This window comes from Lipophrys pholis (assembly GCF_963383615.2).
Source record: "Lipophrys pholis genome assembly, chromosome: 14".
NCBI lineage: Eukaryota > Metazoa > Chordata > Actinopteri > Blenniiformes > Blenniidae > Lipophrys > Lipophrys pholis.
In genome coordinates, this window is record NC_137633.1 from 22,027,548 (window position 1) to 22,043,957 (window position 16,410).

Sequence of the window (16,410 nt, forward strand, 5' to 3'; positions counted from 1 at the left end):
ATAAAAAAAAAAAAAGAAACTCATATCAAGTCCAGAGTTTGAACAGTTTAATCAGACTCAGACAGATTACAATTATCAGTGTATTTAGCACAGAAAGGCCCCTTTGGTGTGTGCTGACCACTACACCACCAATTTACACTTTGTAATCCACTCAACTATTTTCAAAACTGAGTTCAATTACAATTTGAATTGATTATATAAAAAAGCCTTTGATCTGCATTATTAAGCCAATACTTTTTCATTTGTATCCACATTTGTTTACTCCAGGGGCATTTTTATACTTGCGGGTTAGACATTGATATATTAAACAGATGAAGCTGACCAACCTACTGACAATGTAATTAAACAGTAACTAATAGTTACTGAGAGAGAAATACATTTTCTACTTTACTTGTGTGTTTGTTCAGCCAGTAGGTGGCGGTGTGTGATCATGCAGGGACTGTAAAAGTCTCACAAGCCTTCTAACTGTTCCAAGCATCAGGTGTCAGAAGATTTATGTTGCGCACGCATAGATATGTGGTCACATTCATAAGTTCACTCACCTCTACCTTCAATCACACATCCAGCTGGAAAGATCTCTCCCATCATGATTCTTCTCTTTTAACTTTTCAAGAAGAAATCATAACAAAAGGAAATGTGGACTGAATTGTTTAATTATTATCATGTATTCATTGTCTTGGGAAATACATAATTTTATAGAATGCGCTGTAAAAATCTTTGAACTCGTGAGTTACAGTAGTTGCAGATTACCAGATCTGTATCAAATCTTTTATTGAGGAAAAAGTCCAGCGATCGAACCACTCGAGACAGAGCGACAACATGCAAACTCCACACAAATGAACAATGAAATCAAGACACGGCCAACCTAGTATTAATGTAGGAAGTCCGATGTATGCTCTCTACAAACCGAATTAATTTATAGTATTTTCTAATTTGGATATAATTTTGTATATCATATCATTTTCCTACTGTAATGGGTGCTGCTGAGACAAAACAATTAAGTGAAGATGACAAATAAAGCTCTTTTGAGTCTATATTATTGTAATTTTTTGCCAACCACAGTAATACGAAGGCATAAATACACTGACTAAACATTTTAGTTCCATTTTCTTTTCCTTTTTTTTAAATATTGAACAAGGGCACCAGTGACAGCCTGCTGCTGAAAATGGCCTGGATCCACCTGAATGTTCAATATAAGCTCCGTGCAGTGGTGTTTGTGTGTGTGTGTGTGTGTGTGTGTGTGTGTGTGTGTGTGTGTGTGTGTGTGTGTGTGTGTGTGTGTGTGTGTGTGTGTGTGTGTGTGTGTGTGTGTGTGTGCAGTGCCCTGTGCAGTGGTGTGCGGGTGTGCCAGTCAGCGGTGTGATGAAGAGGTCCGGGGCGGGTGAAGAGTTAACGTGGCCGGCCTCCCCGGCCTGTGATTGGCCGCTGCAGCAGCAGCTGGGCCGGACCTCAGACCTCAGACCCTCAGGGCTCCCCGCTCTGACGGCTGAAGGACTCGGTGTAGTAGACACGATCCGGACTGCGCTCACTTCCTCTCGATCTGCAACTTTGTGGACTTTAAAAGTGATTTATGGAGGCGTCGGGACGCGCCGCAGCGCTCCGTGCGGGAGGAGGACATGTGCGGGGCTGCTAGAGGTCGCTGGAAAGTCGCTGGAAAGTCGCCTGCTGTCACCTCTGATTCATGGACTCAACTCAGAGTTTATCTGCAAGAGGCTGACACAAGGTTGACTTAATTCATTGAAGACCAAGGTATGGCTGCTTGTTTCCCCCTCATCTATCCTCTAGTTATTTGTGAATAACTGCAGATGTTTTACTGGAAGCGCAACAAAACCAAGAAAAGTCTTTACGTATGGAACTTTTACCTTTAAGCAAATAATCCAGGATCTTAAATATCTCCAGCAGCCTGATGTTAAGTTGCAGATTGACCCCAAAACTCGAGACAGTGGAAACTAATTGTTTATGCATCAACATGGACTTTATAACAGTAATATAATCATTAAACCTGCTGGATCAGTATTTTACACCCTGTTCCTTCTTTATGGACCACGAATGATCCCAGGGGTCCAGTTGAGGTAATAGAAAAACCTTTTCCTGCAAGAAATGATGAAACTAGAACAACCCTTAGTGTGTGTGTGTGTGTGTGTGTGTGTGTGTGTGTGTGTGTGTGTGATAGATTGGAGATAGTTTATTACATTATCATAAATTGTTTATTTATTCCTCTAAATCAGGAAAGGTAAACATAAGGTTAATAATCCAAAAGGTCCAACACTGCCATCAACATTATACCTCAAATGTGGAAAAAAAAAACTATAAGGGAAATCAATAACTTTCAATCTATTAATTGGACCTTTCATTGTTTTAGTGTATGGTGATGGACATAACAGTGCAGGTCAGCGATGCAGCAGAGAAACAGCATCAAAACTTTGTGAAAGTCTGACTTTGTGAAATAATGCGAGAAGCGACAGTTTCACCAGCATTATTCTACAGAGAAACACAAGTCAGGAAAGAGTCCAGATGTTTTTGCAGAAGCACAACATTTGTTGTATTTTTTTTTTATTTTTATTTTTTCAACAAAACTAACAGAGAGAATCTGACAGGAATCGACGGCGTTTCTTGGGCATTTCCCTGCATGTTGTCATTACAAGGCATATCATCTTGCATGTATTTGTCAGATTTTTGTTTAAGCTGTTGCTTATTATTAGGCTGTGTGTGGCCCGCTGAATTAAAAAGAGTTTTTTGACCTCTGCTCTGAAACCTGTAATAAACGTTTCTGCTCGATGTGTCTGTGTTTCAGGTTGCAGAACGATGAATTTGTCCCGGGACGGTATGGACGTCCTGAAGATCATGCTGCTCGTCTTTGAGGCCGTTTTGCTGACGGACTGCGTCAGAGGTGAGAGCTGCTTCGTAGCTTCTCTTTGGGTTGTTTTCTCTGCTAATAGCGCAGGTATTAAACATGGCAAGCGAAGCCACATCCACAGCTCATTATTAACCGGGCTGACTGGCCGCTTTCCTGCGAGCATGAAGAAAGTCTCAGTTCGGTTTTGTCGCCCCAAGAAGAAGGAGACGGAAAACTTCAAACTTCCAAAAACATCTCTAAAGAGAGACCAAAATCAACACGGGGCGGGGGAACGAGGGAGGGCAAGCCAACCCTCACCCTGAGCCTGTGTGTGTGTTTGAATGTGTGTGTGCACATTTGCTCCAACGAAACCAAACAAACATCATCCATCAGCTTCCCAGAGCGAAAGAACACAAGTCAGTGTGAGAGTCCAGCACTGCCGTGGCTGGCCAAAGGACTGTCTCACATCTGTGTGTGTGTGTGTGTGTGTGTGTGTGTGTGTGTGTGTGTGTGTGTGTGTGTGTGTGTGTGTGTGTGTGTGTGTGTGTGTGTGTGTGTGTGTGTGTGTGTGTGTGTGTGTGTTTGGCCGAAACACTGAGTGGAGAGAGTGGGAGACCTCAGTCTGACCACAATTCGCTGCTCTGTTTATTGTGCCAGTATCAATACTTTGCTTCATAAAGACAATTTACAGCCAGCTTGTCAACAGCTCGTGAAAATCTGTCGGGGCAATTCCTATGATTTCATCCACCATCACCGACTACTGAACCATGTCTGATACAATCCAGTGGCATGAGTCAAAGGCAGAGGCAAAAACTTCAGCCTTAATGAGAGAAACGAGAAAGCCAGACACGTTTCCCCAGAAGATTATGCACTGGCACAACTAGGCGGCTCCAAAGTGCTCTCTTTAATCTCCTGCTAATTCAAGAGGCGTCTGATAGGTACAATACCTGCATGTGGCCATCAAGGCTCAAGGTTGGGGGTGGGGGGGTGGGGGGGTGGGGGGGGGCTGGCGGCAGTTTAGAGGGGGAGATTAGATCAGTGGGTCAGCAGACAATGCCTCATTCACAGAGTGGCAGCCATGCCTTCACGGCGCGACTAAACCAAAAGTAAACAAGACGTGGGGGCTAAATCTGATTAGACTGCCAATTTTCTATGTTTACAGATTAACATATGTCAGTGAGGGAGAAATCCTAAATGGGTGAGCCAGTGGGGCCGGAGGAGAGTGGGGGTCCGGTGGGCCTGAGCTGATTCAACGTCAGTCAGAGGGAAGAAATTTACTGCCTGCTTTTTTATAATTTCTCCAAAAGCGGTTGCAGATGTGCAAACAGATGTACACCTCCTAGAGCCGGAGCCGGCCGACAATCAGAGCGAGATGATCTGAAATGACGCTGCTCTACAATCTGCGAAGTGTAAATATCCGAGCCGAAGCAGCGTCACAGAGGACTCTGTGTCACCGTCCAAACGCTGCAGCTTCCCTCCGACACGCCGCGGAATACAGTCGTGTGTCTCGACTCCAAACCTGGGCTTTTATAGAGACGAGAAAACCGGCGAAGCCGTAAAGCTGTCCCTTTAAAGTTTAACGACGTATGATGACATCTATGACAAATGTAACTGGAATTATAAAGGACAGGCCTCCGTTTTCCTCACGTGTGAGACAGTAAAAACACATTGGAAGTGTTACTTTACAGCTGTTATGTAAACGCTTCAGCCGGTGAGGAGAGGAGACAGTAAGAGCCGGCCAAGCGCCACTCCAAGCCTGTTGCTGTCAGTCACCAGGTGACATCTGACCCCCGGACCCCGGCCCCCGTGCCACAGAGAGCCCCCAACACACACACACACACACACACACACTTGCACAATAACCATCGTCCGTCTTGACGGATTACTCAGACAGGGAGCTCCACACAGTGCCACACGAACACTAAATATAACCTAACCATGTGAACATTTATTGATTTTACACACATACGAAGCCCCCCCCCCCCCCGTTCCTCTTCAATCAGCTCGATGTTTACGACTGGCCCAAACAAGTACATATTCTTTTTCTTTTTTCCTGAGACCCTCTTGGAGCCTCCACACTTCCTCCAGTGCCTCGTTTCCACCCCCTCCGGTTTTGCGCCACCCCCAGGAGCTGGAGGAGGTGCTCAGTGATGTGTCCCAGTGGAGCCTCTAATGTGGTGACAGGCCCAGGGACCACTGGGCTCCACCAACTGAGGAATGCAGCAGCCTGGACACATGCATCTGCAGAAGTGCACCCTGGGAGAAACATACAGGCACCAGGTGTCTGTGTAATGCACCAGAACTGAGTAACAATGAGCGCAGTGAACAGCTCTGTTTTGGTGCACTTTAATTTGAAACAGGCGTCCGTTGTCCGTTCAGATAATGTGCGTTAACTTCTCGTGCAATACGTTAACGCTTCACCTGCGGAGCTTTCTGAAGTTTCGAGCGACCCCTTTTTCTTCCGCGTTGTCGGAAAATATACATTTTATAGCAAAGTTACGTCATGGTTCCATAACGAGAAGGTACAATGAGATAAACTGTTTGCCAAGAACTTTTAAATACAGAAGGTTTTTTTGGCTTCCAGACAGTTTTCCATTTCCTTTAACTGTAATGAGACGAGTTCTGCAGCAACAAAATGCCCCAAAGTCCTCTTAAATTCTGAAGAGCTCCTGGATATTAAGGTGTAAAATTTGAGTTTTGGTTTGCGGGGCAAGCTGGTGAGAGCAGAGGGAAAGAAAAGGGGGGAAAGGTTGAAAAGCAGCCGTGACTCAGCTTTGTCTTTTTTTTTTTCTTTTTTTTTTTTAACAAACCTAATCCTTCATTTCTGTATTAGAAATAAAGCACAATGTCACGTACCAATAAGCCGTCTTACGTCCATACAGCCACACACACACACACACACGTCTCTCACACACGTCCTCGTCCTTCTCCCTGCCTCTCTGTACATTTCCTCCCTCTTTATTACCAGTGTAAAGTTGAAGGAAGTGAGTTAAGTTAATGTGCTGTCGTTAAAACAAGGCATGAGCTGACCTTTGACCCCACCCAGCCTTCCGCAGCTCTCCGTAGCCCCATATTTACTGAGTCTGGGTCCATTTGCGGAGAACAATGGTTGGATTATTATATGTGGTGTCTCCCCCCCATGGTTGGACAGGGCAGCAGTAATTAATTTTAAACACTCCTCACCCCGGTGGACTGGACCTATGTGCCTTCCTGCCTCGCTGAGGTGCTCCCATTCAGATGTGCGTGAGAAGAAGTAACGAGAGTGGAGCAGTGCTGCCTTCGTGCGCCCGAGTCCATGCGTGTGTTTTATTAAGCAGGCTGAAATTATCCTGAGAAAAGAAAAAAAAAAAAAAAAAAAGTCATGATAATGAGACGTCCAAGGAGCGCAGGGCAATTTGGAAAACCTCAGAGGTACACCAGCAACTGTTCCCACTCCGCCTCGCTCTCGGCTAAAACCAGGTGGAAATAATATTCCTGCTCTGGTTCTATACTGTTACCACACACTGCCGACCCCGTCGGTTCAGGAGGAAACATTTAGCCGGAGGAATGTGTTGGACTTCACTCCTCCGAGGGGATAGAAAGGGAAGGGCCGGAGCTGTGATAAGTAGTCATAATGGAGGTCAGTCGGTGTTTACTTTAGCCGGGTCATATAATCCCTGTGAGCAACACTTCGCTCATTGACTGACTTTAATGGCCACTTCAATTAGCATTCATGTGGAATTTCAACAGGCCATTGTCGGACGGCAGTGTTTGTCACTCTCAGCTGTATGCTAATAATGTTCAGACACACATGAGGACAGTTTGTTTTCCTCCCTTCTTTTTGTTTTGTAAGAAAATCCGTCTCTGCGTGTGTATAATGCTCATTAGTTTGTTTGGGCAGTTGGCTCGGGGAGTGTTTTCAGACCACACACACTCTTCCTGCAGGCTGAATGGATTTGGGTTGAGTTAAATAGAATTCCTTTTGCTCCTGTTAACCTTCATGAAACCCACTGAGCTGCTCACAGTGTGCACACAGAGGCGTCACACTGTCACCATTCACATGATAATGGCCTTGAAGCCCCCCCCCCCCCCCCCCCCATCCGCTCTGACTTTACCAGACATATGAATACCAGAGTTTTGTTAAATTGACAGCTGCTCGCTGTCGAACCAGTGTCTGATGACGCTGCTGCGTTACACCTTTGGCCGGAGCCTGATAGTGGACTGGGGGGGGCTGGGGTGGGGGGGGTGCTCACTGGAACCTTACAAGTGACCTTAGAATAACATTTCAGCCCCACAGTGGGAAGTGTTTGTCTTGCACAACCCCTCTTTCTCAGCCCCCTTCACCCCTCCAGTCCCGCTCTGTTTTCTCTTTTCTTTGGAGGAGCCAAGTTGTGGAGCCCCCCACCACCACCACCACCACCACCCTCACCCTCACCCTCACACTCACCCCCGCCTCCCCCTTCCTCTCCGTTCTGTGCTCCGCAGCTGTTCACTCAGTCACTGTAGTAAGTAAGATGATGAGATTCCAATTGCTCTCCTCTTTCGTCCGCCCGGCCGGAGTAGCCAGCTTTGTTTTCCTATAAAATTTAACTTGTGGATTTATGATTGAGGCCGTGAGGCTGCGTACCTGAGCAGGGACTGTGGGAATACAATAGAAAGCTCCCTCTTCCTCCTCCTCTGCCTTTACTCCTGCTGGATCTGCTTCAAGCAGAAGCGGGAAGGAGTGGAAGCAATAACTCATGACTGCACAAAGAATCTTCTTCGTTTTAACTAAGCACAGTACATCCTTTATATTCAAAACTGGTTTTTACTTTATTTCAGCTTTCAATTTGCTCTATGAATCTTGACTTTTTAGATGTGCACTTTTCTTTTTTTAAAACTGAATTCAAGTATTTGAATTAGACTCCTCAGGTGTTTAAAACCAAGACACTTTTGACAATGCTATTCTAATCTGCTAAAGTTTTACATGTATAAAAACAGGTTCCAATGGGATATATTGCACACACGCACGCGCGCGCGCACGCACACACACACACACACACACACACACACACAGGAAACGGGAAACGGCAGACACACTGTTACTGCACGTGCTCAGTGGCTAAACAATAAGAACTATATTTCCTCTAAAGTGTCATGACTCCCAGTCCATATTCTTCTGGGACTTGGTAGTTTTATAGTTGACAGTTTCCCGAAATAACAGTCAAACTCGTCTGTCCATACGAATGTTTGTACTCCCTTTGATACCATTTATAACGTATTGTTCTGTACATGCATGTGTGTGGTTTTATTACGAAAACAACCAACAGCACCTACTAGTGGCCCAACATTAAAACTGCAAGAAATGTCATTGTACTTGTTACAATGACAATAAAGTTGATTGATTGCTTTATATTCAGTTTTTCGGTGTAAGCTTAAAACGTCCCTGAAACAAAAATGATGCATTTCCATTTGACGTCGTGTAAACGGGGCTTTACTATGTCTGAAGACGATTTGACCGTGGCTGTTTCTATCGTGTTTGAAAAGGTTTAAATCAGCAGAGATGCTGCTGTTATCATAATGAGAGTCATTTTCTCAGCTGGCTTGCCAAAAAATTCTGTTTGCAGACTTTATTATAAGATATTTATTGTGTCATGTGCTCCATTCAATCACTCCATGGTGAACAACAGAAAATGACTACATCAGTGAAACTGTTTCCAGCAGATCGTTCTCATATAAACAGGATCTCATGAACACAAGACCCTCATGTGAACACTCCTGTTTGCACATAATGTCAGTCATGATGTTATTTACTGTATTTGCATGAGCGTGCACTGTAGCATGCTTTATGCAGGATCTTAGTAAATCAGGCCCGTTGTGACAACAGTTAGGCGAAGGCCCTCTTCTGTTCCAACATGACTGTGGAACCGGCATATAAAACACAGTCATAAAGGTTTGAGGAGTTTGTTTTGGAAGAACTTCACCATCTCCGAGATGAACTGGAACAGAGATCACAAGCCAGGCTTTTATTTTTCATCCAACATCAGTGCCTGAGCTCATAAATGCTTTAGAGAATGATTGGGCACAAATTTCCACAGAAACACTCCAAACTCTTGTGGAAAGCGTTCCAAGAAGAGTGGAAGCTAGAAGAGCTGCAAAAACCAGGCTTCTCCATAATAAAGTAAATATAGTTTAATATAATATCAATACAGTCCTTGTTGGTGTAAAGCTCAAGTGTCTTGATCCTTTTCTCCGTATAGTGTATTGTTTATTGGGGCGATTGTGGCTCAGGGCCAAGGTTGGTGGTTCAATTCCGCATGTCGCCCTTTAACCCCAATTTATTCCCACGAGAGGTCGAGCACCTTGGACGTCAGCCGTGTCTACTGGTGTGTGTGAATGAATGCAACAGTGCTGAAGCAGTGAACACGCTGTATGAGTAAAGTCCATTTACAATTTTCTTTTGTTTCATCGCACGCCTGCCCAACATACACGCTGTTTCCAGTCCAGACATGAAGCAGACTGTAATTCATTGTAAAAGCCCTCCTCTTTGTGGATTTCAGGCAAGACAGAAAAGATATGTGATATACAGGAAAGAGCGGACGCTCGGTTATTGTCATTATGGAGAACCACTAAACTTAAAGCTGAAAGTAAACCTACGATGGCATATATTGAGAGATGTAAGGTGTTTGCAGCCTGATTTAAGTGAAGAGTTGTTTTGCATAATAGAAGAGAAAAGGCCAGTCAACACTACGTGAAGGACTCAGGAACCGTTTACACGTAAACTATGTCAAGTAGAAATGTAAAACTTGAATAAGATAAATTGATTCTACATCTTAAGTACTATATTTGTTACACAATGATCTGTCCTGGAGTTTTGTCACCTCTTCCTGTGAGACGAAGAAAGAAATCACAAATACATGCAATATTGTTAATTTTGTTACGGTAACCTTAAGTAGAGTTTACACCATGTAATCCACTTTTGAAGTCACTGCTGCGTATGGACAAATGATAATTTCGTATTCAAACCTTTTGATCTGCCAATAAATTTAATCTTGTAACAGTGAAAATTCATCTTTTATGACTAAATTTGTTCACCATTGTATATTTTTGTGTTATTTTTGTGTATTATAAAATTATTCATATTATATTTGTCGTGCTTTTAATACATTTTTTTATTGAATTCCTGCCAATGCAGCAAGCATCCATAGCTGATACTTTTAAATGAATATTGTTGATAATTGTATGCAGACTTGTAACTGAGTAGAATTTAAGACATTTCTCACCGATTACTGTCTTTTCCTGCCGCTGTGGCCCTCAGGATGCTTGGACTGTGCAGGTTTGGACAAGTATAAGAGTTGTCATTGTGATGTTAGTGAGTAAAAGACTGATGTAAACTGCGGAAATATTATCCGGCCCATCTGACTGTGTGTGTTTGTTTGCCGTACTTGCCGCAGCCTGCTGAAATCTGTGCTGCCGCAGTCTCACGCTGACTTATCAGAATACCTAATCAGGCTGCTGCAGTGAACCTGTTCCATGTCATTCCAGGATGAACTTTGCAGCTGATTTTTTATTTATTTATTTTTTTGATCAAGCTTCTCTTTGTTTTCTGTTTGTGATTTTGGGAAGCAGTTAAGCTTTAGTCGTCCTTACAATCTGATCCCGGACAATGGCGCCTTTGCGGAGTTTGTCCTCTTTGTTTTGCTGTACTTCCTCCTCTCTCTGGGATTGCATTTGAAATCACTTGACACACACACACACACACACACACACACACACACACACACACACACACACACACACACACACACACACACACACACACACTCCAGCCTTGCCTTTTGCAGTTAAAAGCTTGATTGAAAGTTATGGCGGTGGCAGCAGTGATGGCTGGCTGGACCCAAAGAAAGGCGAGCCGGGATAACGAGCTCTGAATGAGGCCTCTGCTGTTCTTGACACACACACCCCCGGACCCTCCCCTGTAGTTTTCATCCCTCAGACCCCCCCTCGTCTTTCACTCCACCTCCGATGGGCTTCAGTGAGACCCCACATGGCTCTGTGGCTTTTTCACTTCCACTTTGTTTTTCATTAAAAATTCTTTTGAGCCGCCCCGTTGTGCATCATGCCCATTGATTGGGGTTATAAAGGCTCTAGTCCGCCTGACTGCTTGTCACAGAACATCAAAATAAGAGTTTTCGCTGGGAGTGTACAGGCTGTCATGATTGAATTTGTTTGCACTCGCTTCCATTGGCAGCGGCGGTCTTTCTCAGCAGAGAGGCCTGGTTTTTTTATTCAGGGAGACTCATTGCCTTTGTGATGAATGGAAAAATGTGTCCCTTCTGTGACACGCGGGGAGGAACGGGAGGAAAAATCATTTCAGGGGCAAAGAGTATAATCTGTCATGTTTTATAGCCGAGCTACTGCTATCCCAGACTGCACCATGCAGTGAAACTGATTTGATTTCCTCATGCACGGGGATGTGAGTTCAGGCCTTGGATCAGCCCTCAGCCTGGATGTACTTGGACTTGAAGGCTTGGCAGACGTGCGTGCTGAACTATTCATCCAGTTATTACGTGTCTTGATTGACTATTAACTGAACTGACTGTCACTTTCAGTTCCTAGTTATACTGCTGACCTTCACTAAAAAACACTTTCAGTTGGTCCAGACTAAAATATCTGATGTTATTTTTTTATTGTTTATGCTGCCATAAAATCTTTATGACTCCCCAGAGGATGAATTGTTCAGAGTTTTCTTTCACAAATAGCACGAGAATGAATCTGAAAAAATGTGCTTGCTCTTTTTGATTACGACTTGAATTATTATTCCATTATACAGGCAGTAAGCTCTGCAGATGAGAAGTTGCGAGTCATTGAAACAGTCAGAAATCATCTGGGTGTTGTATAAACAGCTTTAAAAGTGTGTTTATGCCAACGTCTCAGTGCATACAGCCATGTTACAAACGAAGCCTGGGGTCCAGAGCTGATGTCTTCAGTTGAAGGGTTTTATTCTCTTGTGATTCTCTTTATCCCAACAACTGTTGGAGAAATTGCTTTCAAAAACCTCCACACGTTTCCTGGACAATCACTTTGTTCCCAACACTTACCCAGTCTGTCCATGGTGCTGTACTATGTTGTTCTGATTAGCACTCTCGCCTCTAAACTAAGAGGTAATGGGTTCAAGGTCAAGACATGCCTTTATATGTGGAGTTTGCATGGTCAGCCTGGCAATATAGTCCAATATGAATATTTGCAAGAGACTTCTTAAGTCCGCGTAAATTCATGCTCTGCCTGTCATATTTGGTTAATCAGATGGCGTCCTCATGCAGAAAAATCAACGCACAATGACTAAAAACAATAAAGTGCTCCTGAAGCGATTAAGGTGGAAACTGCAGACTAACGTGAACAACACAGAGAAGGTGTGTCCATTTGGTCCAAAAAGAGAAAGAGCACTGTTACTTAAAAGTACAGATCACAAAGACAACAACATCATATTCTGAGTGTGAGTTTGTGTGGCTGTCTGTGTTTGTGATGTAATAATGTTTTGATGAAATAAAGGATGCATAAAGGATACATGGACATGCCGTCATTATTAATACAAATACTTATGCAAATAAAAAAATTTCTGATTAGTCGAAGTCAAGGTCATTGTTATCGGAGCAATTATTCTAATCTAATCTAATCTCAATGTGTTTTTAATGGCCAGTCCTAGTTCATAGTGAATTCACAATATTTTTGTGAATATAATACGAAACTTTTTTCAAAACATTTGATTTCAGATTTGACCACTTTCTAATTTCACATTTTACACCTGTGATTTCCAGTCTAGTTTTTCTTGTTGCCCGTCTAGTTTTCCTGCATGTTAACATTTTGACATCTGATTCTCTAAAGCAGTTTAATTTAAACTTAAAGGAGTTGGAACCTTTAAAATAAAATTAATGGCTGTGTTTCTGCTCTTTACAAAGTGTCTTATTATGTTGTTAGCAAACTGTTTGTTAAATTGCATTAAAAGCCTCAGGCCGACTCGTGATCTCTGGCGCTCTCCCAAAGGATTCCCAGACCTCAGGTTGGGAACCGGGACTATACAGCCAATAATGTGAATGAGTGTTTTGTTGGTTGTCATTGTGAATGTGTGTGACTTCACCTCACAGAGCTGAAGTCCAGCTGTACACTCTGAGTGCTGGTCGTTATTTTTTTAAAGCCTCCTCCTGCTGGTGATGTGAGCCGGACGTCTGCTCCGGTCATCATGCAGGTCTGCTGGATAAAGGCGAGCGAATAGCCGTGATTAACAAAGAGAGAGACAGCCAGACTGGCAGACGGAGATGGATCGAGGGCAGTGACCTTTGTACAACCAAGTAGTAAGGTGAACTGGGAAAGCACTGAACAAATTGTCACTGTGAAAGGGCGAGTACCACGTCGTAATGACAGGCTCAACAGCTCCATGGTGACAGATTGATTTCAGACAATATTCCTGGATTGTCAAGAGGCCCCATTGCTGTCAGTGAGAGCTTTGCCAGTTCCTCCACCCCCTCCGTCTGTCTCGCCTCGCCTCGCCTCTCTCCTCTTCCTCCCCTCTGTGTCTCGTCTCTGTCTCACCAGCCCCGGCCTGAATTGATCCATTCTGCCTAAACACTCCTGCTACATCACAGTCTGTCATTGGCCCTCTGCTGAAAAGACCTTGTTGACAAAGGCGCTGGTGTAAAGCGCTTCCTAGTGTCATGGAGATTGGCTGATCCTCAGACTGTACTCTGGTGTTGGGTTCCTGGAGATGGGGGTCCGAGGGGAACTCAGCGCCAAGCCCAGCCATCACCATCATCATTATCATCATCGCGCAGATGTGACCAGGACACACACAAGGACACACAGTTGGGCCTGGTGGTGACAGCATGTCTGGCTCTTGTTTATGGCCTCTGTGCTCCTCTGGCAGGCGCTCCGTGCGGCACACAATGAGCTGCGCGCAGGTCGGACCCTCACTGCTCTCCCTCTGAGGAATGCAGCGAGGTTCGAGGAGGAAGGAGGAGGGAGGAGGGAGGAGGGGCAGGATGCTCCTCGCTGTTGACTGATAGAAGCTGTGAAACAACACAAACATATGTGGAGAGGCTGCAGCGGGCTCATTTTCCAACAGTGTATGAACAAGTGGATCCAGAGTTTTTTGGCTTTCTAAAATGAAGAAATGCTTTTGTGCACTTTTTGTGGTGAAAAGTCCACACTTCTGTTGAAAGTTGAAATTATTCAGGTTATAGTACCAAGACTGACTGAATAGGTTTCAAATTACAGTGGGTTCTCTTCTTGAAAATATACTAATCGAAATGTGATGATGTATACAAACATGTTTAATGCTAACATCAGTGTGCCTTGTTCTTGTATACACTTCAATAAAAAAACAGGAAACACAAATTACAGTGGAAGATCAGCAAATGCTTCTCTACTGCTTGTCCCTGTGATGAACCGTAAAAAATGCATCCGTCATTATTAACTTGCAACATCTGTTTGTCATTTTAAAGGTAACGTAAGAGGTTTGTTTGATCATCACTCTCTCAAGTTTTCATTATTTTCTTCATGTCTTTTACAATTTTTTTTTTTTATTATGTTTTTTAATCATTTCTCGATAGTTTTCTTTTTTTTTCCCTAGCAAAGTACTTTGAGGTTATAATTGTATGTAAAGTTTAGCATTAGTATTAGTATTAGTATTAGTCTTAGTATTAGTATTCTTGACAGGGCAAATACAGAGGGCCGACACACAGTGGCCAATTTAGGCCTTGTTTACATGACAACACTGAAAACTCATAGTTTTGGGGTTTTCATTTCAGAAAGGTTTTGCAAAATTGATAGAGAAAAACCATAAACGGTGCTTTCTAATGTATTCTGGACTACTAAATACTACATTGTGACGTGTAGATTTTGCTTCTTAACACTAATATATTTCCCTTTCTTCTTGACATTTTTGATGATGCATCTAATAATCTAATATACTTTCTTGCTTTGTTAAAATAATGTATTTTTTTTTTAAGGTAATAGCTTCTTTTCATTGGTGATGGTTTTCACTTGAACCTGTACCTGTACCTGTACCTTTACCTGTACCTGTACCTGACTCACCTCACTCCAAACTTCAGTACATGTACTTGTTGATTCCCCCTGTAGTTGACACATTGCTTCTATCTGCACCCCTAAACTGAGCACCTGTAGAGTCTGAACTCTGAAATAGTTTCTATTCTCCTCTTGAATTTTTATTGATTATTAGATGCTTATTTGTTCTCTGCAGGCCTCCTATAGCGAGGTCCCAAGACCTTAGAATGTCACAGTCACATAAATTGGTGATGGAACAAGCATGATTGTCAATACTTATATCAAAATCAGCATTTTCACAGCAAAGAATATTCAATTCTTCAATGAAAAGCATCAATGATGTGCAGTTATCCAAACGTGTGTCAACATTTTGGAAATGAAAAATTAGGTCAATCATAGGTTTATAGGTTTAGTCCCACCATTCTGCAGATATAATTCCTCAACATTTTGGAAAGAAAATGTGTGTGTTTGTGTGTGTGTGTGTGTATACGGGAAACTGAGTGCCTGGGGAAGAATAACGGGGTTAAACACTCATCTACTCTCACATTGTTTAATCTTTGACAGCTTGTTTTCTGTTAAACATGAGCTGCAATGACACTCACATTAATGTATACTTTTTAACACTAAACCTCAAAAAAAAAAAAAAAAAATTGTGTGTGAAACAGAAACAATGCAGCGGCAGCACAGCCGAATGTGTGAGCGTCAACACAATGTCCCACTCAGTGCCATGTGGCCGGCCCACTAACAAACGTAAAGGACAAACAGGTGGTGACTGGTGCCCTGCTTTGTGAGGAGGAGGAGGAGGAGGAGGAGGAGGAGGAGGAGCAGAAGGAGCAGGAGGAGCAGGAGGAGCAGGAGGAGGTCTGTTTGAGTGTGTCATGTGGCCCCGGCTGAGCTCGGGCCAGGGAGTGGGGTGTGAGATTGTTGGGATTCCTGGTTACTGCCGCCTGGGCCCACCTAATCCCTTCACTCCCCCACGCTGCCCTCCTCTCCTTGTGAGCTGCGTGTTAGAGGAGGCCTCTCTGCCATCTTAGCCTCTGGTCCTGACCGCTCTCTAAATCAACCTTCGTCTGCTTAACCCTCGCCTCGCGTCTCCCTTGCTGGCTTCACTTCGTCCCTCACCCCGCCGCCTCCGTCCTCGCTTTCGGTCTCTTGCCATCCAGTTTTGGCCTTTCTCTTTCTTCACAGCCGCTCTCTCGCTGCCTCTTCCCTGATAAGTGGTCCTAAGCACACACTCAGCCTCTGTGTGTGCACCGGGCCTTCGCCTAATGGAGTGAGATAAAGCGAATGGAGTGCCACTCGCGGTGCGTGCTGCGTGACAGGCCGAGACCGCGGCATCATCACCTCCCGGCATGTAATTGTGGCTCCAGTGATTACACAGGAGGGAATTTTCTGAGGAATATTCAGGAAAAGATTAACTTCTGATTCGGTCTAAAACAGTGTGATGGCTTAACATCCATCTTTCAGACCAGGGGTGTCAAACTCATTTTAGTTCAGGGGCCACAAACAGCCCAAATTAATCTTGAGTGGGCCGGACCGGTAAAATACTGCCATAA

General features: G+C 43.8%; 1 protein-coding gene across 1 annotated transcript in view; it reads left to right on the top strand.

Annotated features, from left to right (window-relative positions):
- The first annotated feature begins 1,481 nt into the window (after positions 1-1,481).
- The window catches only part of LOC308119864 (fibroblast growth factor receptor-like 1), a 38,840-nt gene continuing 23,911 nt past the window's right edge, over positions 1,482-16,410 (top strand). The window contains exons 1-2 of the mRNA XM_080480120.1: positions 1,482-1,749; positions 2,795-2,890. Coding sequence (XP_080336246.1) covers positions 2,806-2,890 — 85 coding nt within the window. The 5' untranslated portion in view covers positions 1,482-1,749; positions 2,795-2,805. The remainder of the gene's footprint in view (positions 1,750-2,794; positions 2,891-16,410) is intronic.